Raw genomic sequence first — 23,578 nt, 5'->3', positions numbered from 1 at the left:
CCTCATCCAATCAGCCCAACAATACTTTTCACTTCTGCTTCTCTGGGGTAGTCAGCAGGCACATGACCTGAGCCATCTGATGTGAGTTACTTCGCTTGTTCAAAGTTCATTCTACTTGCTGCAGATTAGTGAGGGCGGGCTGTTTTACAGGAGTGTTCACACAGCACAGTGCAGTAAGCCTCAGTCATGTTTTAACAGGTCTCTGCTCGCCTAGGAGCGTGGACATACTACCACTGGACTTCCACAAGTCACTTTCACAGTTCCCCGTTAAGAGCGTAGAAAGTCACACATGGCTCTTGCGCAGGCACAGGTAAGAACTTTTGTCATGCACTCTGCCCTTGTGTATGTGTAGTATTTTTCAATGAGACTGATAAGAAATGTGAATTCCATTCACTCACACGCTGAAACAGAGGTTTCCCACATGAGTGATGTTAAATAATCAGTGCATTTGTGAGGAATGAGAGCTTTCTTTATGTACAGCCAAATTCCACCACTTCTTTTTTTTTTCTAAATCACATGCCTGGTGGTGTTCAGAACTTTATAAAAATTGTATGGATGAAAATGAGAACATCATCAACTAGTCCAGCTCTGCTGCCAATTTTTAGTCATTTTAAGGAACTCCACTCTTTTTAGCCAATTTATGGTGTCGTGTAAAGAAAGTTGACATTTCCGGTTATTTCTAGTTTCCACTTGCACTAATTGGAATTCGAAGCGTAACAAGTTTTGTGCATATCTGGATGAATGACCAGTTAGGTGGCGCATGACTGGCAGTTGTTCTAGGCTTCTTTGTGACGGTTCAGGAAAAATTTATTTAAGGAAAAAGTGCGTATCAAGTGAAAATGGAAGAGGCTATTCGTTTCCAAATGTTATCTTTTGTTCCCCCCAGGATGGTGGCGAAAAAGGGGAGAGGGTCAACAAAGAAACTGGTGAACTGAGTGCTTCAGGTGAGTTATCAGTCTCCGAAGAGTTGCATGAGAAGAAAGCCGAAGTCCGCTATCAGGACCCTCTGCCTTCTGACTTGCTACGTGAGCAACTGCAAGAACTTGAGATTCAATGCTCATGTTTGGACCATAAAGTTGACACAAGCCTTTCAGCAAAGAGGCATGAGCATCTAGTCAGAGTCCTTCCTCTCTACATTCAGGTAATTACGAGCCTCATTTGCCTGTCAGCTATTTATTTTTTTTTCAATATGAAAAGTATGTTCAGGAATATTTACTTGATAGAACCGTTTAATTTCTCAGTGATTTTTTTGAATGGAATTAATCAGCAACATTGCAAAGGTTAAAGCCAGGCATGAAAATGGGTCAGGGATAAAAAAGGTGAGAAGGGTGTGGAGGAAATATGGTCCGGTATACTAGGGCTGTCCCAAACAGCAAATTTTCTCCCTATTAGTCAGCCGACTATTTTTACAATTAGTCGACAAATCTAATAACCCATTAACTTTTTTTTTTTTACTAATTTAGCAATGAAATTTGTGATGACGCTTATTAATTCACAAGAAACATCTTGGAACACTTAAATTCTTTATTAAAATACAAATAAACACATTAATAACAACAATAATGAGGTCAAATGTTCATAGCATTAACGAGTGCAAAAGAATGGAATGTAAACAGATTCAGAACACTGACTTTCCCTTTCCAACATGAAACAAAACAAAGCTTAAAAAATATCTAGCATTAATATCATAGTATACTACTATCTACTGTGTAATAGTATTATATTCATTGTCAATCAGATTTTTCATGAAGGGTGTCATTTTAAAGCTATTCTTAGTATAAAATCTGAATTCTGAAGTATGTGTGATTAACTCCAGAAATCGTTATTTATATGACGAACATGACGTGCTTTTATTTTGAAATGTTCACAGGAAGTACATTCGCTAAACCACTAACAAGACGCATTACACTCCGCAAAAAAAAAAAAAGCTCTTTTTGTCATTGCATGTGGTGTCAGTAATCAAACTTTTTTTTCTTTTTTTTTGTTTTTGTTTGCAAATGCTGTTGAGCTGCGATTTTTCATGTTTGAAGTGTCACATTTTAACCGCAAGTTTGCATTTTGGAGAAGACTGCCAATGTTTTATAGCAGGCAGCAGGTTGTCTTTTCCCCCCATTAGCCTCAATGTAGAAATGCTAACGTTTACAGTGTTTAATCTAGATGTGTTTCCTTATGTTGTATGTCTGAATTCTACGGCATGTTGATGACCAATAAACATCTGTGAAAAGAACTGAAGTATCATGTGCCATCAACATGCACGTGTACAGGCACGCTCAAATTTATGCACGCACGAACGCGACGATAAAACGCAGCCGTGAAAATTACCGCCCTCATTTATATTTACCGTGCGATAAATGGACTCATTGCATATCGCGACAGGCTAAGCAACTTCAATAAAACATGTAGTTAGTCAGTTAGATGGACTTACGCTCTGCCAGCTTGTAATTGTCTCCTGTCGTCTTCCAAAATTACAACTGGGTGACGGCGCTTTAGGTGTTCATTCACGGCCGACGTGCAGCCAAGCTTGCCATTAAAGAGACAGGACACAACAGTGTACACTCCTTTGTTTCGTTGAAATAAGTCAATATGTTGGCGACTCTGGTTCGCTTTTTTGGCTTTTGCCGCTTTCCCGGCTTGCATACCAAGTGTCCGACATGAGAAAAAACCTCCCAAACACCCCCCCCTTAAAAATTTTCTCCTCGTATCTGCACAATTAACATAGGTCACCCTTTTTGACTTCAAAACGGCGAATTTTGCCGAAAGGTGAGAGATTTTCATGCCTGTAAAGTAGTGCTTCTCAATTATTTTCTGTTACGCCCCTCTCAGGGAGATGTAGTGTTTCACACCCCTCGAACTCTCTGCCGCCATTGTAAATAATATTGTTTGTCTATAAAATTAATATTATCACAATTACGCCTCTGCATACATTGGCCTTTTTTATATTAAAGGAAAAAAGTAATATGGATTAACTTAAAATAAAGTATAACTTTATTAACATTGTTTTGTTTGTAACACAAAAGACTTAGAGCACATCCATTTTTTGACCATTTCATACTGAAAAATTAAATTTAATACAATCAATAAAATCAATAAATAATATCAAATTATCAAAATATTATTAGCGACTCATGAAGACAATATACCAAACAATTTGACTGAAAAAAAAACAATAATAGAACAAAAACGACATTGTCATTGTAGAGAGGAACACTTGTAATTTTTGTTGCAGGCAGTATCAGCTCCTTTGCTATGGTGTTGGGATATTTTGCACTGAGCAACTTGGTATGACACCTTATATCACTGTTTTACTGATGTAACACTCAGTGCTTAATTTGTAAATCATAAGGTGCCGGAACGCAAAGTACATATGACAGCGTAGGAATGACGAGACGGGCACAGGTCCCGGAACATACGCAGAAAATGGTGCTGGGAACAACACGCAAATGCCCACTTGCCATGCTGTGGGATTTACAAGCCTCAATTTCAGATAATATCAATGGTATAAATGTTAAGACAACAATTTACAATTATTTAGGATATACTCTGCACAGCACGGGCAATTGCCCGCATAACCAAATGTGGGACTTGCAGTACACAGTCAGCAATTAGTTTCTCAACAGGTCTAACTTGTAAAAAAAAAAAAAAAAAAAAAAAAAAAATCAGAGATTACATTAAATAACATAATTCTCCCATTATTATTATTTATTATAATAACAGCTGGGTTTGAGGAAGCTCTCTGATTAGTCACTTGCCGTGTATTAATCACGATATAACATGGCTAGATGATTAATACATGGCTAGTAGCCTGGAACTCCAGACTCACCGCGGTTCCAGTTATAGAGTCTGGGACCCATCTCCTTACTGGCCTCTCGAGACCGAATGAAATCGTCCGTGCAATCAGATTCGTTTATTTGCGTGACATGTTCTTAACGTGCAACATTACTCTTTCGCGTAGGAAGTCGTCTCCACAACAACACAGATGGCGAACGGGAGAGCCGAGAATACAATCCTATCTGCAGTAAATTCAGTTTTAAATGACCAAACACACATTGAGTCACTAAAACCAAATACTACTTTACAAATACTACATAGTGTTTCCATAACAAAAAGTGGAGAAAATGGAGGGACTATAGATAAAGTGAATATAACATGCCTTAATAATCAGCTCTGTCGCAAAGACAGAGCATTATTCATCTGCTGACATACACGAACGCTGTCTAGTTGTGATGAACTCTGTAACAATTTCATCTGTCATGGAACTGCTCAATTCGTACCTAAGTACCTTGGACAAGATTTTCTCAACAATGCAACCTACATCGAGCCAACGCCCATGTCCGGCCTACACTTTCACATCTGGATTAACTGAAGATTTCCTAGCAGATAAACTCTCACCGAATCAATGAGCAAACGGATGATTGACTGAATGACCCAAGTGCCACGTCTAATCAATGACTACTGGGAAGATAAGTCATGTGAAAAAAAAAAAAAAAAGATTGAACTTGTATCAAAATGTGAAATGTCTACATTATCATGTGAGGATTTGCGTCCTTCTGTTTACTGGGGACGGGATTTAATATGCCCAGGCTTCTCCCGTCAGCCCTTGTCTTTTCTTCAGGTTAATTAATCTTATCACAATGCTATCTTGTAAATGTCAATGATAACGATGATGATGACAATAAACAATAAACAACAACAAAACCAACAGTCTGTCTCGCGCTAGTCATGTTGAATAAACTTCTCCGTTCTCCGCTCTCCTCGTATGTGTACATCTTCGCGCAAGAGTTTCTTGTCGCTTTACCAACGTCACGTCCGCCAGTGCCGATTGGTCCTGGGAATTTGATCCGCTGAACAGTCACCAGATTCTATAGCTAGAACAGCGGTGAGTCTGGAGTTCCAGACTACATCTCTCCAATGGTCCCACAGTTGTTTTGCCCATTCTTCGCAGTGAACAGGATCTTTTTGAAACCCAAAAAGGCCCACACGCCTCTCCCTGGTGCGCCCACAAAAGCCTGCAGCACATTGGGCTGGCATGATGCGAAAAATATACAAATTAATCCACAAAATCAGCTAAATCCGTAGTCCTTCTGCATACAATAGTATGGCTGCATAGTGAAGATGATATCTTCCACTGACCTCACATTCACCTCAGTCCAGACTCTGGCCTAGTCACTCATTTTCATGGCGCGGGTTTCAAAAAAATTGAAAAAATGTAGCGATTGCTTCCACACACATTCAAGCGGTCCATTTCATTCAGGAGCATAAAATACCACGTGAAATATGAAATAAACATGCGTTTTGCTGTTATGGGCACTTTAAGCACTGTCCATTTGCTCAAGCCTTTTCTTGAAATGTTTCTGTGTTTAGGTGTGCCTTAGCGTTTAAACCTCATGACCCACATTCAAGACTTTACATAAGAAAAGCAGACTCAGTGAAATACAATATCCTCTTATGGAAGTGAAAGAGAACAGTGCCCACTGGTTACTTATAATGTCCCGGCACCAAGTACAGCACCTTTGTTTAGTTGTAATTTGTAAAGTGAAAGCAGTGGCAGTCACCACTTTTGTGTTGTTTATTTAAATATACAATATAGCCTATAAGGCGGAAAACACTCAGGTGTCTTGAAGTTCCGCTCTGAGACCCCCAATTTGGGCAACTTTCAAAATTGTCTGATATGCATGTGTGATACATCATTGGAAAACTTAAAATCTCATTTGTATGGTGGAAGAAAAATTTTAAACAAGAGGGCATTTAAAAAAAACAAACAAAAAACCCCCAGCAAAACCCTATCTGGAGGTGAGAGCATGAAAGAGCATAATTTAAGACGCCATGACTTAACGAGATTATATTGCGTACTTACCTCTTTTCGATCCAAAAACTCCATGTGGCATTTAATATCGAGTGTCAAGACACAGCTGTGAATGGCCACAGCCGGATTTTTGGGGGATTTTATGGATGAATACAACAAAGGTCGTGATACAGAAATCGCAGACATCAAGGAGTGGTCGAGATTTTCTTTTTCATATATTTACACTTTTAAACGTTTTTTTTCCCCCCTTTTTTTGGATCGATTATTTATCATCTATATGTATCATCTAACATATCGGGGAAAATGCGACAGTAACAAAAAAAAATAAAAATAAATAAAAAATACAATTAAGCGATAGTTATTGAGGTAGATATACGTGACTTTTTTTCATTGTGACCTAATTTGTTTAAAAGTTCAAAATATAATTTTTTAAAGTCTTTTTTTTTTTTTTTAAACGAAATATTAGACATCAATTAATGATTCTAAGCTAAAAATGACAGACATTTTGAATAATAAATATAATTGATTACCTTTGTTTTATGGCTGGGTTGAAACAAAAGCGGTTGCGCGACGTCTGTAAACGGGGGTTTCCAGGGTAAAATGGACAAATTAAAAATAGTTTGGGGGCTTAACGTGCCATGAGTCTGCTATGGCAGCATATAGACGTATTGTTCTATCAAACACAACAGTTGTTTTGGCTTAAAATACAGCAGGTTCTTTTAAAGAGGAGTGCAAGAGCAGAAACCTTTTCAGTCTTGTCTGTGTTTTCCGCCATAGATATTTTTCCTTTCATACTATATTTCTGCATAGTTAGTCAAATGCAAAGTAATTCTATAATGACTTGGTCTGACAACTCCAAACACTTTGGCTGGCACTGTTGGTCCAATCTATTTGAGCATCCAGCGTTTGTTCATCCGCTGCCATCCCTCCCACTTCAAATAGATTGGATGTCGATTAGTGATAAACTTAAATTCACAGCAGAATCATGATTGGATGCCACATGACTGGGCGTGTATCGCCATCCTGGGAGCGGCGAAAAGCAATGTTTTTTTCTAATTTTTCATGTGTCTGAGTAGACACATAAGCTCCTTGAACGTACTGAGAACCACTGTGAGCAACATCAGGTCTGTACCCTGTGGTCACACTCCAGTATCACGCCTGTTCAAAATGTTGGCTCATAGCAAGTTACAAGGCTTGTTAAAATAATCAAATTACAATAGCAATTTTCATTAGTTTACTTTTAATGTAATTGATTTGGCCCACTTAAAATGAAAAAGACAAAAATCTCGTTGTGCATGAGATGTGTATTATGTTATTTGAGTCCTGCTTTACCCACAGAAATTGTCCTGCTTTTGCCTGGGTAAGGTCCAGTGGTGGGACAACCACAATGTAAGGATAGACTTCATAACGATGTTGATGGGACACGGGGCACAGGGCCAATTAATAGGGGACCTGCCTTGTTGTGGCCGTCAAAGCTGACCGAGTGGAATCACAGACAAAGAGCTTTTTTCGTTGAAAATTCTTGTGAATAAATGCTTAAATCCCTGAATTCTTCATAGATATGGCGCAAAACAGACTCAATTCTTAATTTAAAAAAAAAAAAAAAAACGTGCAGTTTACCATTTATTTTATGTAAATATGTCGAAGTACAATGCTAGCCTGTTAGTCAATGGGGCGGCTGCTATATGTAAACAGAGCTTTTCCAGTGGAAATTCTTGTGAATATATGCTTAAATCCCTGAATTCTTTATAGATATGGACGTTATTTTTCTCTACACTCCTCAGGTCATGCACTTTACAACTATATACAAACGTGGTGTCAGTAACCCAGAAATGGGAGCATTGCGTTGCCGTATCGAACGCACCAATAGGAGTGTCGCGTTGACACATAACTGTGGTACCAACAGTAGTGATGCTACAATACGTTTCTGTTGAATTTTATTTATTTATTCATTTATTTATTTATTATTATTATTATTATTATTTAAAAGCATTATTTTACTTAAAGTAAGTAGAATAATCTGACGCATTACGGTAATCTGTTAACTAGTCTTTAACACTCAAAACAAGATGGAGAAGATTTTTTGACTAAATTTAAGAAAAATTATCTGATTAAAGGCCAAATTATTGTGGAAGGGCGTGCGGTACGGATCTGCCAAGCTCCGTGTTGACTGCGTGCTCTGCAGTACGTCAAAAATAGGACAAACCATACCGGCTGCGCACAACTGGGCGCGCGATAATGTGGCATTAAAAAGAACGACAAAGACACAGAGTCTATACTCAACAGAAAAGGAGAGAGAGGGGTTTACTTGATTTGACTGGACATTTATTCACGATTTTTTTTTTTTGTGCTTTTACCATGGGTTTGTGACAGCCCGACCACGTCAACAACCCGTTTTCTATTATTTATTTACTGTTTTGAATTACATAACTTGCATAACTCACCGTCCATCCTTATAGCTTCTGCTATGGCGTTCCATGTAGATTCCTTTTTATAGTTGTCCTTATAAAAAGGATCTGCTGTGCCGTATATCATTTTGTGACTTTCCACCTCCATAACGAATCGTTCATCGTCCATGTTCGCTGGTGTTTAAACCGTGAATAAGCACCTGGCTTGTTGATTCCAGGCCTGACTCTGCCCATTTTGACTGATGCGTCTCCGGCATAAATAGAAAATAGCCCAAACCATTGGGAGCATTGCGGAGCTTGTCCGCGGTCAATGTAGTGCATTTGCAGCTGGTATAATTTGAACAATATGATAGAATAGAAACGGACTGGCAGTGCCGCTTTATCTTTTGTGGATCCGTACCGCACACGCACCCGGTATAATTTGGCCTTAAAGTGCCTGTGACAGCATAAAAAAATCTTAAATAGCATCATTATGTGAATTAGAATCATATTTTGAGACGATTGGACTATATACAGGTACAACAACTTGGCAGAGCGCAGACGAGAAATTAGACTTTTAATCTGCCGTTTAGCCTCACTGTCATTATAGCACTCTAGCGTCCCCCGCTGGAGGATAACGTCGGCAGGGTCCCGATTTCATCTGATTTAGAATTCAGCCCATTAAGGTGGGAAGATTCTGAACGAAGAAAATGCGACACAGAGCAGCAAAATGTCATCATTGTTTCAATCTGTCTGCTCCAATATTTTTACAGGTTATTCTTCTTATCTAAGTATTATTCCACAATTGCTAAATAGATGGTATGGTCGTGACAAATAACAGTCTTGTGCTAAATGGAACATGAACTATTAAAAATGCATTTAATCAGTACGACAGGGAAAAATTACTGCATAATCGTCAGAACTGTCAACTTCTTCCACCTCCCAAACAGTATATTATGCCACCTGAGTTAGTGCAGCTTTTGTCATTTCCCTGCCCCGGCTTCGGCGATGGAAGAAAGAGTGTAAACAAAACAGGAGGCGTGACAGCTAACCGACATGCTAACCCGAATCGTGTGGCGTTTCCAAGTCTTATTCTTGCCTTTCGAAAATGAAAAATCACACAAAACTACCCCGTATCATGTCACACGGTGGCGGGGTTGATTGTCTTCACCGATCGCCCAACCCCCTGGCGGCGAGCAAGTTACAGCTCGTCGTTCCCCTGCTGCGGGCAGGAGTGCTCGTTGCCGGGGAGCAGCCGGAGAATGACCGCCGAGCGGCTCTTCCAACCTTTTTCGCCTTTTGAAAATGAAAAATAGCACAAAACAGCCCCAACTCATGTCGCACACGGCGGCGAGGGAGACAGCCTTCACCAATCGGCCAGCCTCTGGTGGCGAGAAAGTTGCGGCTCGTCCTTTCCCCTGCTTCCCCTCATCGTCCTGCTGCGGGCAGGAGTGCTCGTTGCCGGGGAAGAAGCTGGAGAATGACTGCCAGACATACCAGCTGACATTGGAGGAGCCCGTAGCTGCTCGAGCCCAACCCGAGGATAGTGATCTATTGCCAGGCACACGAAGAGGGCAGAGGGGGCTGGAAGTCTGAACTATATGGAGAACCGCAGACGAACCCCGGGGGCTGCACGAACATAAGCCGAGTATAGCGCTTTCTCGGCGGGCACGCGAAAAGGACCGAAGGGGGTGTTCGACAAGGCGCCGTTAGTTGGCCGAGTGACCTTCTCGGTGACCAAGGAGCATTGTCAGCCACAACATGCAAGCCACCTCCTTATTAAAATGTGTCCCATGATCCCAGTATTTGATATAATACAAAACATGTAGTTTACTCACCCCCTTGCAAGTTCATTGGTCCCACATTTGTCGGACTTGTTTTGGCCAATCTCTGCAGTGAACGGCAACTTTTTGAAACCCAAAAAAGTTCACACGCCTTGGTGCAGCAACAAAAACTTGCAGCACATTTGGCTGGCGTGATGTGAAAAATGAAGGAATTATTCCACAAAATCAACTGAATCCGCAGTCCATCTGCATACTATGAAGCAATGTTGTATTGTGAGAGGCTAACCCGGGTGACGTCACATTCACATTCGTCCTCAATCGATCGCTTCCACACACAGCCAAGTGGACCATTTCATTCAGGAGCATAAAATACTGCGTGAAATATGAAATAAACATGCTTTTTGCTGCCACAGGCACTTTAAAAAGTTAAGGGAAACTTGAAGGAATCTGACCTCTTAGCCAGACTGCCAGAATCATGCCAGCCGATCAGCCGGACAGGCTGGCGCAGAGCCAACGACCCAGGCCGGTGAAATCCTTACAACCCGGCCAAAAGGCCAAACTCCGCGCGTTCACCTTAGTCTTAACCCCTTGTACTGACTCCATTTTGAAAGCTGGAAGAAGGCTTCGAAGCACAATTTGACAATTTATTCAGGTCGACGGTGATCAAACGGCAAGGCGAAACCAAAACAGACTCAGGCGAGGAGGCAGACTCGTTCCAAAGTCACCATATCACAAGTCAACAAAAGGGTTCCTGAGAAAAATGACAACGATTAGTTAAACATTTAGTCTTTTTGAAGGCTATAGCGGGGCGGGGTGTGGGCAGAAGAAAGGTGTGCTTGGACGTTGTTTAGGATTATTGTCTGTTTGTGGATTGGCCAGGAGGATTCGCGAGTTACTGTTGTCAGGGCAACGAGGATTTTGGATTTTGCCACCTCAGCGTCTAAGGGGCTTTTGGACTCTTATCAGTCCTATTATCAGTTGGATATCGGGCATTCTCCGGTGCTCCTTGTGTTGAGACAGGACGTCCCGCTATTTGATCTGGACTGTCCGGGAGAACTGATTGCGAGAGTTGGTGGTGCAGACATGGGTTTGTCGATATCATGACTCGTCAGCGTCAATCTTGCTCAGTCAGTTGCATGACGCACACGTTGGGCTTCCTGATAAGAAGGCGTCATGTATCTCTTATGCCCTATATTCTGCTTGTTTTCCTTAAACTATGGTGTAAGTCTTATTTATTTTATATTGGGTGCATTAGAGGAATACAAAAGGTCAAACAGTAAATCCGAGAACCGATACTATTCCCAAGATTGATTATATTAACCATGTTAGAGTAATACAAACAGTTAGACGATGCCTACGAGAAAAGGTAATATTTCCTTCAGCCGTTATAAATTTGCAGTGTGGGTAGGGCATTCTGCGGTTGGAAACTAGCTCTCGAAGAGTACATATTGCACAGCCCCGGAACGTTATTTTTTAGCACTCCCTGATATCGATGACGTTGTTTTAGTGCTGTATCGGTACTAGTATTGGTATTGCCGCATCATTAGTTATCAGAATCAAAATGGCTTGTTCTCTCTTGATGGCAGGTGTGTGAGAAAGGCGGCGGGCTTGATGGGTTAGACTTAAAGGGACTTGCAGTTCTCACGACTGACACGGTCATCCATAACATCCACTACAGGCTAGCAGAAAGGCCTGCAGGTAAAGCTCTCTTATACATTGTAATTTCAGGGACTTTTTATAGGTTTCTTTACTTCCCCTTTTTCTGTGTTGCCAGTCTTAGCAACACAGCTGTCATCCCTTTCACTATTAAACGCCAGATAAAAAAGTGTCTCAAATGTCTTACGACAAATTGATTCTGTTTGGGGGAATATGGAGGTAGATTTGTTTCTTTATCATTCAATCCAAAAAAAAGTTGCTTCGATCAAATAAAAAGTTGCTTCAATCAAAATATATATTTTCAATCGAAGAAAACGTCACTTCAATCAAAAAAGATGTGTTTGAATGCAAAAATAAATTTGAAACTCAAAAAAATATATTTGAAAACTATTTTTCTTTGATTGAATTTTATTTTTTTGATTAAAGTCAAGTTTTTTTTTAATTGAAACACCATTTTTGATTGAAGTCATGTAATTTTGCGTTTGGACCACATTTTGGCTAGGACATTTGTGTCTTTGTTATTCAATCAAAAAATAAATTGCTTCAAACAAAAAAATATATATTTTCAAAAGAAAAATAACTTCAATTTAAAAAAAAAAAAAATCAATCGTAGAAAAAAAGGTTTGAATGTGAAAAAATATTTGAGACTCAGAAATTCGCATTTGAACACTTTATTTTTCATTCAAACTGTTTTCTTTGATTGAAGCAATCCTTTTTGTGTTTCAGCCATATTAGGGGTAGGACATTTGTGTCAAAATCAATCAATCGCAATAAAAGTTGCTTTGATCAAAAAACTATTTTTAATCAAAGAAAAAAATCATTTGCAAAAACTTTTTTTTTAATATATATTTTTTATTTTAAATATATATATTTTTTTAATTGAAGTGTCACTTTTTTTGAAAAGCAAAAAGTTTTAAACTCTTTTTTTTTTTCAAAGTGGAAAAAGTTTTGAACACACTTTTTTTTTTTTTGAAGTGGAAAAAGTTTTGAAGGCACTTTTTTTCGACTGAATCATTTTGACACAAAGATTCAACTTCAACGCTAGTTCCGGTGTGTTTGATTGGCAGGTGGCTACGCCAATGACATAAAAATATGAAGCAAGCATAATGGTCACCAGGGCTCCATCCAGCCATCGGAGTCTGTTGGAGTCTAAGCCGAATATAGGGCACCGGTACGGGCGTGTGACATCGGCATTTCACCGGAGTACGGTGCCCTGTTGCTTAATGTGATTTAACACGGCGAACTTCACCCGCTGCCCTGACGTGACGGTTGGCAATTGGTTCCAACCGGAGTGTCCGCGACGCGCCGGTACGGGAGTGGTCGGCGAGTGGCCCGACACTAGCCTGCCCAGTAAGCGAGTAGACTACCGGCGAGTCGCCGGCGTCCACGCCGGCAGCCCCATCGTTTCAGCTTTGAATGAGTGCCGTGTCATTCGCGGGCCGTCCACTCGAAAGCCGGCGCCTGGGGGGTGATATCGGGGTCCGACCAGTGTGCCACGACAGGGCACCGTACCGTTGCGGGTACTCCGGTGAAATGCCGATGTCACACGCCCGTACCGGTGCCCTATATTCGGCTTAGACTCCAACAGACTCCGATGGCTGGATGGAGCCCTGGTGGCCATTATGCTTGCTTCATACTTTTATGTCATTGGCGTAGCCACCTGCCAATCAAACACACTGGAACTAGCGTTGAAGTTGAATCTTTGTGTCAAAATGATTCAATCGAAAAAAAGTGCCTTCAAAACTTTTTCTACTTCAAAAAAAAAAAAAAGTGTGTTCAAAACTTTTTCCACTTTGAAAAAAAAAAAGAGTTTAAAACTTTTTGCTTTTCAAAAAAAGTGACACTTCAATTAAAAAAAAAAAAAATTCAAATAAAAAATATATTTTAAAAAAAAGTTTTTGCAAATGATTTTTTTCTTTGATTAAAAATAGTTTTTTGATTAAAGCAACTTTTATTGCGATTTCATGATTTTGACACAAATGTCCTACCCCTAATATGGCTGAAACACAAAAAGGATTGCTTCAATCAAAGAAAACAGTTTGAATGAAAAATAAAGTGTTCAAATGCGAATTTCTGAGTCTCAAATATTTTTTCACACTCAAACCTTTTTTTCTACGATTGATTTTTTTTTTTTTAAATTGAAGTTATTTTTCTTTTGAAAATATATATTTTTTTGTTTGAAGCAATTTATTTTTTGATTGAATAACAACGACGCAAATGTCCTAGCCAAAATGTGGTCCAAACGCAAAATTACATGACTTCAATCAAAAATGGTGTTTCAATCAAAAAAAACTTGACTTTAATCAAAAAAATAAAATTAAATCAAAGAAAAATAGTTTTCAAATATATTTTTTTGAGTTTCAAATTTATTTTCGCATTCAAACACATTTTTTTTTTTGATTGAAGTGACGTTTTCTTCGATTGAAAATATATATTTTTATTGAAGCAACTTTTTATTTGATCGAAGCAACTTTTTTTTGGATTGAATCATAAAGACACAAATTTACCTCCATAGGGGAAGTCCTAAAATATTCCTCCCATCAGATCAGAGTTTTTATTAGAAAGTGATTCTTTTGAAGTTAATGCAAGATGTGTTTTTAACAGTTTTTTTACTCTGTGTTTTTAATTTATTCAATAACGTTGCATTTCGTACCATTTCCATGGTATATTTAATCTCTTGTGTTCCTAGAAGAAGCTCGTGAAGAAGTTGTGAAATTTTTCCAGAGGGACCATGAGGAGACAACTTGTTTGGGATGGCTGCTGCTTAAATCTCTGTTGCTGCTAACTGCTGACAGCTCTGTGAGTTGAATTAACTTCCTTATTTACTCACATCATCTGTTTGAGAGGACTTCCTTTTGCATGAAGGGTAAAATACTGTATACTCATTAGGTACTTGATATGACACGCATGTGCCATCTTATGGAATCTTAGTCAATCATTTAGACCAGGGGTCTGCAACCTGTGGCTCCAGAGCCGCATTCTTTGAGTATCTAATAGTTGGTGACCCCTGATTTAGACAGTTAGAAAACATTCCTTTTGTTCTTTAAATGTTAAAACTAGGGCTGTCAAACGATTAAAATTTTTCATCGAGTTAATCACAGCTTAAAAATTAATTAATCGTTATTAATCGCAATTGAAACCATCTATAAAATATACCATATTTTTCTGTAAATTATTGTTGAATTGGAAAGATAAGACACAAGACGGATATATGCATTCAACATACTGTACATAAGTACTGTATTTGTTAATTATAACAATAAATCAACAAGATGGCATTAACATTAACATTCTGTTAAAGCGATCCATGGATAGAAAAACTTGTAGTTCTTAAAAGATAAATGTTAGTACAAGTTATAGAATTTTTGTATTAAAACCCCTCTTAATTTTTTTCGTTTTAATACAATTTGTAAAATTTTCATTCAAAAAATAAACTAGTAGCTCGCCATTGTTGATGTCAATTATTACATGCTCACGGTGCATAAACCCATAAAATTAGTCGCACCAAAGCGCCAGCAGAGGGAGACAAAAAACACAAGTAACAAGTGGGGATGACACTGTGCTGTCATTTTAATCTGTTTGAGCGGGGCATGTGCGTTAATTGCGTCAAATATTTTAACGTGATTAATTAACAAAAATTAATTACCGCACGTTAACGCGATAATTTTGACAGCCCTAATTAAAACACATTATAAGATCAAACAGTAAATATTTTAGGACACATAGAGGCCTGTTTGGCATTGAAAGGCCACATTCAATGAATAGTTATCATTTGAACTGAAAGTTCTAAAATAAGAATTCTTCTAAATCAAAAATGAGAAATAAAAAGACAACCCCCCCCCAAAAGCAATGATGACAATTTTATCATTAAAATAATTATGATTTTGTTATACATAGCAGCACTTTAAAGAATAAATCAATTCAAAATTTATGAAAATATTTTAAGAAGTTTAACTTGTTCCACTTCTGTATATGTTGATGCTAGATTTTTGTTTGCATCATCACAACTTCTGGTTTCGAAAGTCTGAGCAAAGCAGTTTCTCCTTCCATCTGTAAAAAGAACTAACTGTGCCAACAATGAAAGGAAATGGAAAAAAAGCCAACTTATTGGGTGTGAGTAAGTCACTGGTCTTCATTCCAAATTTCAGCACATCCCACCCGTTTTCTAAAGAGCAGGCTTGTTCTGTCCACGAAATGATCAAAATCTGGTTTAAATGTCCCTTCACCTGATACAGACTCATGTTGGTCAAGATTTTGAAGGCCAAGTTTCATTACTCAAATCAAATACATTAAAATAATAACTAGGTCTGCAAGCGGGACTGAACAGGCCCTTGCAGTTTAGCGCAACTAGGACGTCACCCAACTCGGATGGCATGCAGCCTATTGTGGTGGCATATCGTCCCCCTAACATGTGCTTGAAACTCACCTCTTTTCTGTTGTGGGCATGGCCGACAGAGATGTTTTTGTATGTCCTGAGTTGAGAAATACATTCACACACCTAGGTGAAAAAAACCCTATTAAAGAGGGTCCTACAAAAAAGGAGGCGCTTCTGAGTTGTGCAACCACACCCTTATTCAAAAGCAAAATGAATCTTCTAATTAAGCCAATTCAACCAAGGGTTCCAAATTTCGTGGCTTTAAAAGCTGCCTAAGTCCCTGAAGAAATCTCCTATCTTTTTATGGCAAACAAAGGGTTGTCATGGTAACAGATACATGTGGACATGGGCCTTAAAATGTATTACAGAAGGTCTTATAACTACACTGACCAACTTGAACGGGGCACCACTTCGTGCTCAGGCCCTAACAAAATAATTTTTAAATTAATAAATTCACAAATACATATACAAAAATGTTTCTAACTTTCTAACTAATTTCTGACTTCAGTGCATTTGTGATCGTAGGTGATATTGTCATCAGTAAATCCAGAACTTCCTGCTGTTTTTGCGAAATGTTTGTACCTGCTTGTGTGCATCCCACCAAAGGACAACTTGACCATGGAAGAGAGCTTTCAGGAGCTTCTAACACAAGTGATTGAAACATAATGTCTCTCTCTTACATTAATGAGATTTGGAATCCAAACTACACCTCTAATGCTCCAATAACAATTCCATCTTTTGCTAGGTTCTTCTCCAACTATGTAGGTATCCAGTCAATGTAGAGCGGCTGGTAGAGACCCAGGAGCTGCACTGCCTTATTATTGGGCTTACATCACTTTGGGACCAGACCAGCATCTCGTGGAGACATCAGGCCTCCCGCATCCTTAAAGCGGTTTCCTGTACAGCCACAAACAACACTGTACCAAATTTACTTGGTGAGCCAGTGCTGAACGTACTGTATTCTTTCATTTTACCCTCAATGTGATTGAATAGACCGGAGGATGAAGTACAGTGGGATGAAAAAGTATACGAACCTTTTAGAATTTCTCACATTTCTGCATAAAATCACCATCAAATGTGATGGCTGGGAAAGGATACAAAACCATCTCGAAAAATCTGGATGTTCATCAATAGACAGTCAGAGAAGTTGTCTACAAATGGAGAGAGTTTGGAACTGTTGCTTCTCTCTCAAGGAGTGGCCGTCCACCAAAGGTGACGCCAGGATTTCAGCGCAGGATACTCAGATAAAATAAAACGCGAGAGTGTCTGTTAAAAACTTACAGAAATCAATGGCACAGTCCAATATCTCTGGGCACACATCAACTATATGTAAAACTAGGGCCAAGAATGGTGTCCATGGGAGGACTCCACCGAGGGAGCCACCGCTGTCTAAAATTAATAAACATTGTTGCTCAGTTAATGTTGGCAAAAAGGCACTTGGTCACTCCACAGAAGTTTTGGCAAAATACTTTGTGGACTGATGAAACCAAAGTTGAATTGTTGGGGAGCAACACAATGTCATGTGTGGAGGAAAAACGTAACAGCTCACCAACATCAATACCTCATCCACACCGTGAAGCATGGTGGAGGGAGCATCATGATTTGTGGCTGTTTTGCTGCCTCAGGGCCTGGACAACTTATTAATGGAAGAATGAATTCAATAGTTTATCTGGATATCAGGAAAACCTGAGGCCGTCTGTCAGACAGTTGAAGCTAAAAAGAGAATTGATGCTGCAATGAAACAATAATGCAAAACAGAAGTAAATTAACTTCAGAATGGTTTCAGAAGAACAAAATACATGTTCTGGAGTGGCCAAGTCAAAGTCCAGACTTGAACCCCATTGAGATGCTGCGGCATGACCTAAAGACAGCGATTCATGCAAGACATCCCAGAAATCTGAGAGAACTACAGCAGTTTTGTAGAGAAGAATGGGCCAAGATTAGTCCTGATCGATGTGCCAGATTGATTTGCAGGTACAGGAAGCATCTGGTTGAAGTTATTGCTGCCAAAGGGGGTCCACAAAATATTAAATGTGATGGTTCACTTACTTATTTTTCCCCCTTCTGTCATTGTTTGTTTGCCTGTCCTCACTAAAATATGAAAAACCTATAATTGTTTGGGTATTTTTTGTTGAAGCAGACAATGTTTTTTCATCTGTGTGATTTTGACAAAGATCAGATCACATTTGATGGCGATTTTATGCAGAAATGTGAGAAATTCCAAAAGGTTCAGACACTTTTTCATACCACTGTATGCACGCTAATTATTGTTGTCCAATAATTTGTGATACAAAAATACACACATTACCACAATTTACATCATGGACTAAGTAAACATTCACATTAGGTCTCATTTCGTGCCAATAAGACAATGTGGTATACAACTATTTTTTTATTTAAAAAGTAAACAGTATTAGTATTTTTTATTCCTCATTCATATTTTTAATATTAGTATTAGAGTCAAATTGTGTAGCCAATTTTCACTTCTGGTAAGTACTTTTTCACAGACATTACAACAAATCCAATGACCCAGAATGACCTTTGAATGAAGTTACTCAGTCACATCATTATGTACAGAGGTTAGCTCAACGTGCAGTGAATCGCAACATTTCTGTTATTCTGTTTACACTGTTAGCTATATGAAAGGGGAAGAATCTCAAAAACACCTGTCAGTATTATGCATTGTATCCAGTATGTAAAATGATCAACATTTAAAAGACTGTTATTTTCACAAATGATGTTTTTATACTGATTTAATAAGGTAATTTTATTCTATTTTGAACAAACAAATGATAATCAAAATATCTTCTTGTTTAGGGAAAAACTGCATTCGCATCTGCGTTCAAAATCTGTCACGCATCAACATGGAAGTGTCTGGCGTGCTGTTAGCGGAGGTGGCCGTGGCTGTATTCGGCTTCATTCGAGACACGTATCCTCTCAATCCAGCTCTCTTCACTGAGTTTGACTCCCACAATGGCTACAAGGCCCTGGAGAACATTCTTAAACGGTGAGATGATTATGATATATGCTGTGGTGGATGAAGTAATCACTTTTTTTTTTTTTTTACCTAAGTAAAAGCACAAGTACCAAAGAAAAAATTACTCAACTAAAAGTACAAAAGTACTTGCTTTAAAATTGACTTTGCAAGTTAAAAGTAACAGTATTTTCTCCCGATTCGTGCTGCTCTCACTGTTGGTTTTTATTGGTCAATATCTTGTTCTAATCTGGCTTGTACTCATGTTGCTGCCTCTAGTGCTCAATTACGGTATAGTTGCACAGGGTTTACCGATTGTGCTGGAGGCATGAAAACGAAACTATCAATTCAGAATGAGAAAAAACAAACAAATAAACAAGCAAACAAACAAAAGTAGAGTGTAACGCAGGTGACAATTTCAAAAGTAGTGAAGTAAAAAGTACCAGTTCATATTTGTACACTGCAGATTCATAATGGTTTAATCAGATTATTTTTCCTAAATCTAGTCAAATAATTCTCTCCATCTTGCTTTAAGTGTTAAGGACTAGTTAAGAGATTAATGCGTCAGATTATTCCATTTACTTTTTACCGTCATAATGATAACATGACACTATCACGGGCATTACTGAATGCTTATGAAAGATTTCATTCAGTGTCATCCAGCAAATTATGTCACTAACTCCATTTATGTCCAGCTCAGATCTTTTACATCCATTCAAAAGTGAGATAACTTGCCGGATAACACGAAGTTACGTCTGTTATAAGCATTCATTAATGCTCATGACAGTGTCATGTCATGATTGTGATTGTCTAATGACAGTCTTACGGCGCCACTGTCTAATAATGTGTTACCAAATACCATAACTGGCATTTAATGAAACAACTGGAACAGCAACTGAAGAAATAATTAACAAAGAACATGAATTTTGATTGTTATTTACGTCTGTAGCGCTGCAATGCATGCTAGGAGGCATGTTGGACAACAACAGTGTTGACAGCAGGTGGCAGCAGAGGTTGACTGTCTCTCCCAAAGGAGCAGTGACGACCAAATGAAGCTTCTTGAAGCAGTGAAGCTTTGCAGCCACTTGGTTCAGAGCTTCATGGTGGTTCACTGGGTCTTATGACAGTCGTCTGATGCTGCTGTCAAATAAAGTGTTAACGATTAATATCTTTTGTGTAAATATCCCATAATACAGTGAGGACAGCTACGATTTATATTCCAGTGCGGTTTATCTATGAACAAATGTCATTTTCGTGTTAAATTTGGTGGGTTTTGTCTTATAATCTGATGCGCCATATAATGCGGAAATTACGGTATTTGTCTGTATCAAGCCCATACATCTAAAAATTGGTCATTTTTCACCTACATCAAGAAAAAAAGTTTTCAAAAAATGTTTTCACAATATACAGTACATTCTTTGAAGGAATCTGACCTTTTAGCCAGACTGCCGGAATCACGGCAGCCAAACCGGGGGCCAAACTCTGCGGGTTCACCTTAGTCTTAACCCATTGTACTTTCTCCATTTTGAAAGCTGGAAAAAAGGCTTTCAAACACAAGTTCACAATTTATTCAGGTCGACAGTGATCTAATGGCAAGGCAAACAGCAAATAGGTCCCCGACAGAGAGGCAATTCTGGATCTAGGGTCTGCAAAACAATGAGCACATCGGAATGTCCCCGAGAAGTGACCGTTGTTAGTTAAACATTTGGTCTTTTTGAAGTCTGCGGTACGGTGGGCCAGACGAACGGTGTGCCTGGGTGTTGTTTAGGATAATTCTTCTGTTGCAGATTTGGGCGGTCAAGTTCGTGCGTCACCATTCGTGGTTACTGAGGCAACTGAGGTGGGAGATTCGGCCTGCCTTGATGTCTGAGAGGCGCCGAGCTGTCAAACTTAAGAGTTGTTTTTGTTATCGGGTGTTGTGGTGGTACAGGACGTCCTGCGATTTGTTCTGGACTGTCCTGAAGAGCTGATTGTGGGATCTCGCGTCGCAGACTTGGGCTTGTAGATGTCTTGCCTATCACCTGGTAGTCAGCGTCAATCTTGCTAAGTCTTGCTTCCGTGGTCAGAAGGCGTCATGTATCTCTTATGCTCTATGTCAAATATATTCTGCTTGTTTTCCTTAAACAATGATATAAATGCTATTCATTTTATATTGGGTATGTTAACGTAATAAAAAAAGTCAAACAGTAAATATGAGAAAAGATACTATTCCCTTATTGATTATACTAAGCGTGTTCAACTAATACAGTCGAACGGTAAATACGAGAAAAGATACTACTTACTTCAATAATATTTCAAACATTTCAAAGCTTTCTTTAAATATTAAATATACTAATTGATTGCTTAAAATAAATCTCGTAAACTAGAGTAGTTAACAGATTAATATGTCAGATTATTACACTTACTATAAGTAAATATTACTATTTGTTCTTATTAAGACCATACATCTAAAGAATTGTAATTTTTCACCTAAATCAAGAGAAATTTGCTTTCAAATAATGTTTTGAACAATATCTATTCTTTCTTTCAGAGCATTTTTGACAAACAAAGCTTTTTAAAGGTTAAAAATACAATTTTTTTTGCTTAGAATAAGTCTGTTATGCTTATTTTCCTCTAGCTATTTTTCTTTTTTCAAGAAATCTGAGTAAAACTTACTTGAAGCACTGGCAGATAATTTCACTTATTTCTAGTAGATTTACACTTAAAAACAAGGGAATTTAACTAGTTTTATGGAGGTCTGTTTTTGCAGTGTATAGTAATGAAGTACTTTTACTTTTTTACATTCCACCACTGGATATACTGTACTTCAACCCAATTGGATTGTCTTTTTTCCTCATTTTACCAGATGTTAAACCCATATTAGCTGTACTGTTGTGAAATATCAAGCTGTAAAACAAAAACCACAATCCCATAAATATGTACTGTGATCTACCCTTTGATTGAGTTATTCGCTTTTTTTTATTTTTATTTTTTAATATTTACTGTATCTGGCCATTCCACAAAAGCTGTGAAGCAGGTGTGTCAGAGGATCGGTTCCAGCCTGTGGAGGAGCTGCTGGCACTCATCGCCTCATTTACCCTGCTTGGCAAAACGGAACTCAAAGTGGCTCTTTGTGTCAGCCACCCTCAGCCTCCAGGCTTTAAATTTGAGCCGCCCCTCAACAAAGGTGAGACTGAGCAGAAGTGTTCATATTACTTTGCTATCTTTCCACTCCCAAGCTCAAACCCATCATTTCGAATGCGGTCATCTGCCCACTTGATTTCTCTTTTACACTGTTGCAACTGCCCACCTTGACTTCCCACCGGCACCGCCAGCACCCTACGGCGGTGTGCAGTCTCCCTCTGCTTAACAGGAAGTTGAGATGATTATGTCTGAGATGATGAAGTGGCAGCTTCCTCTATAACATTGTTAGGTTGCCCCACATCTATTCACCACTGGCCTACAACAAGCGCCCATTTATCATGGCTGCACACACACTCAAGATCCAAGACTTAGAAATGTTACGCTTATAATAAATGCGTGCACACAAACACACGTGCACCTCCCACACGCACACACACTGAGCAGCCATCCATCACATGAAGGAGAAGCTCTCGTTCCAGCACAGGGATTGTAGAGTCTTGTGTTGATCTCATTTAGTAGTGATGTAATTCAACTTAAGTGTGAACATGAATCCTATTACTAAGCAGCTCTATATTTATCCACAACACATGCAAGTGTGTTTTATACAGTGGGAAAAAAACTACATCAAAGCAGATTATACTCCTTTATTTTGGTATTAATATATGTTATGGTGTTTGTTTTCAATCTATCCTTGTATGTGCAACTTGATTTCTTTACCATATCGAGCGTATGCTTGATGTTAACCATTCTTTGTAACCTATTGTTTGTGTTTTCAGTATTAAATTGAATCTCAGCTCCTGATGTATATATATGTTTGTATACAGTGGTACCTCTACATATGAGCGTCTCTACATACAGAATTTTCAGGTTAAGACTTGACACATTGGGAGAATATTGCCTCTTGTACGAAAGAAATTTCTGGATACGAAAGGCAAAAATACAGTATGGCTGATACTCGCAGCTCCCGGAGTTAACTTAAAATAACATACTTATACAGTGGCATAAAAAAGTATGTGAACTGTTTGGAATTTCCCACATTTCTGCATAAAATCACCATCAAACGTGATCTGATCTTTGTCAAAATCACACAGATGAAAAAACAGTGTCTGCTTTAACTAAAACTATACATACATACATTTATAGGTTTTCATATTTTAATGAGGATAGTATGCAAACAATGACAGAAGGGGGAACAATAAGTAAGTGAACCATCACATTTATTATTTTGTGGCCCCCCCTTTGGCAGCAATGACTTCAACCAGATGCTTCCTGTAGCTGCAAATCAGTCTGGTATATCGATCTGGACTAATCTTGGCCCATTCCTCTCAACAAAACTGCTGTAGTTCAGTCAGATTCCTGGGATGTCTGGCACGAATCGCTGTCTTTAGGTTATGCCAGAGCATCTCTGGACTTTGACTTGGCCAGTCCAAAATGTGTATTTTGTTCTTCTGAAACCATTCTGAAGTTGATTTACCT

General features: G+C 38.7%; 1 protein-coding gene across 9 annotated transcripts in view; it reads left to right on the top strand.

Moving 5' to 3' along the window:
* Positions 1-23,578, top strand: part of wdfy4 (WDFY family member 4) — a 148,922-nt gene continuing 125,344 nt past the window's right edge. For 5 of the 9 annotated variants that reach the window (XM_057848424.1, XM_057848423.1, XM_057848420.1 and 2 more), the window contains exons 1-8: positions 148-310; positions 887-1,141; positions 11,561-11,672; positions 14,320-14,429; positions 16,531-16,656; positions 16,751-16,940; positions 18,823-19,012; positions 21,985-22,145. In XM_057848424.1, coding sequence (XP_057704407.1) covers positions 290-310; positions 887-1,141; positions 11,561-11,672; positions 14,320-14,429; positions 16,531-16,656; positions 16,751-16,940; positions 18,823-19,012; positions 21,985-22,145 — 1,165 coding nt within the window. In that variant the 5' untranslated portion in view covers positions 148-289. Of the gene's footprint in view, positions 82-145; positions 311-886; positions 1,142-11,560; positions 11,673-14,319; positions 14,430-16,530; positions 16,657-16,750; positions 16,941-18,822; positions 19,013-21,984; positions 22,146-23,578 lie in introns of those variants that run through there. The other 4 variants (XM_057848417.1, XR_009064644.1, XM_057848419.1 and 1 more) reach the window with 4 other exon arrangements.

Source organism: Corythoichthys intestinalis, chromosome 10, assembly GCF_030265065.1.
Source record: "Corythoichthys intestinalis isolate RoL2023-P3 chromosome 10, ASM3026506v1, whole genome shotgun sequence".
NCBI classification, from domain to species: Eukaryota; Metazoa; Chordata; class Actinopteri; order Syngnathiformes; family Syngnathidae; genus Corythoichthys; species Corythoichthys intestinalis.
Note: the sequence above shows the minus strand (reverse complement) of the source record. Positions and strands in the feature narration are given on the sequence as shown.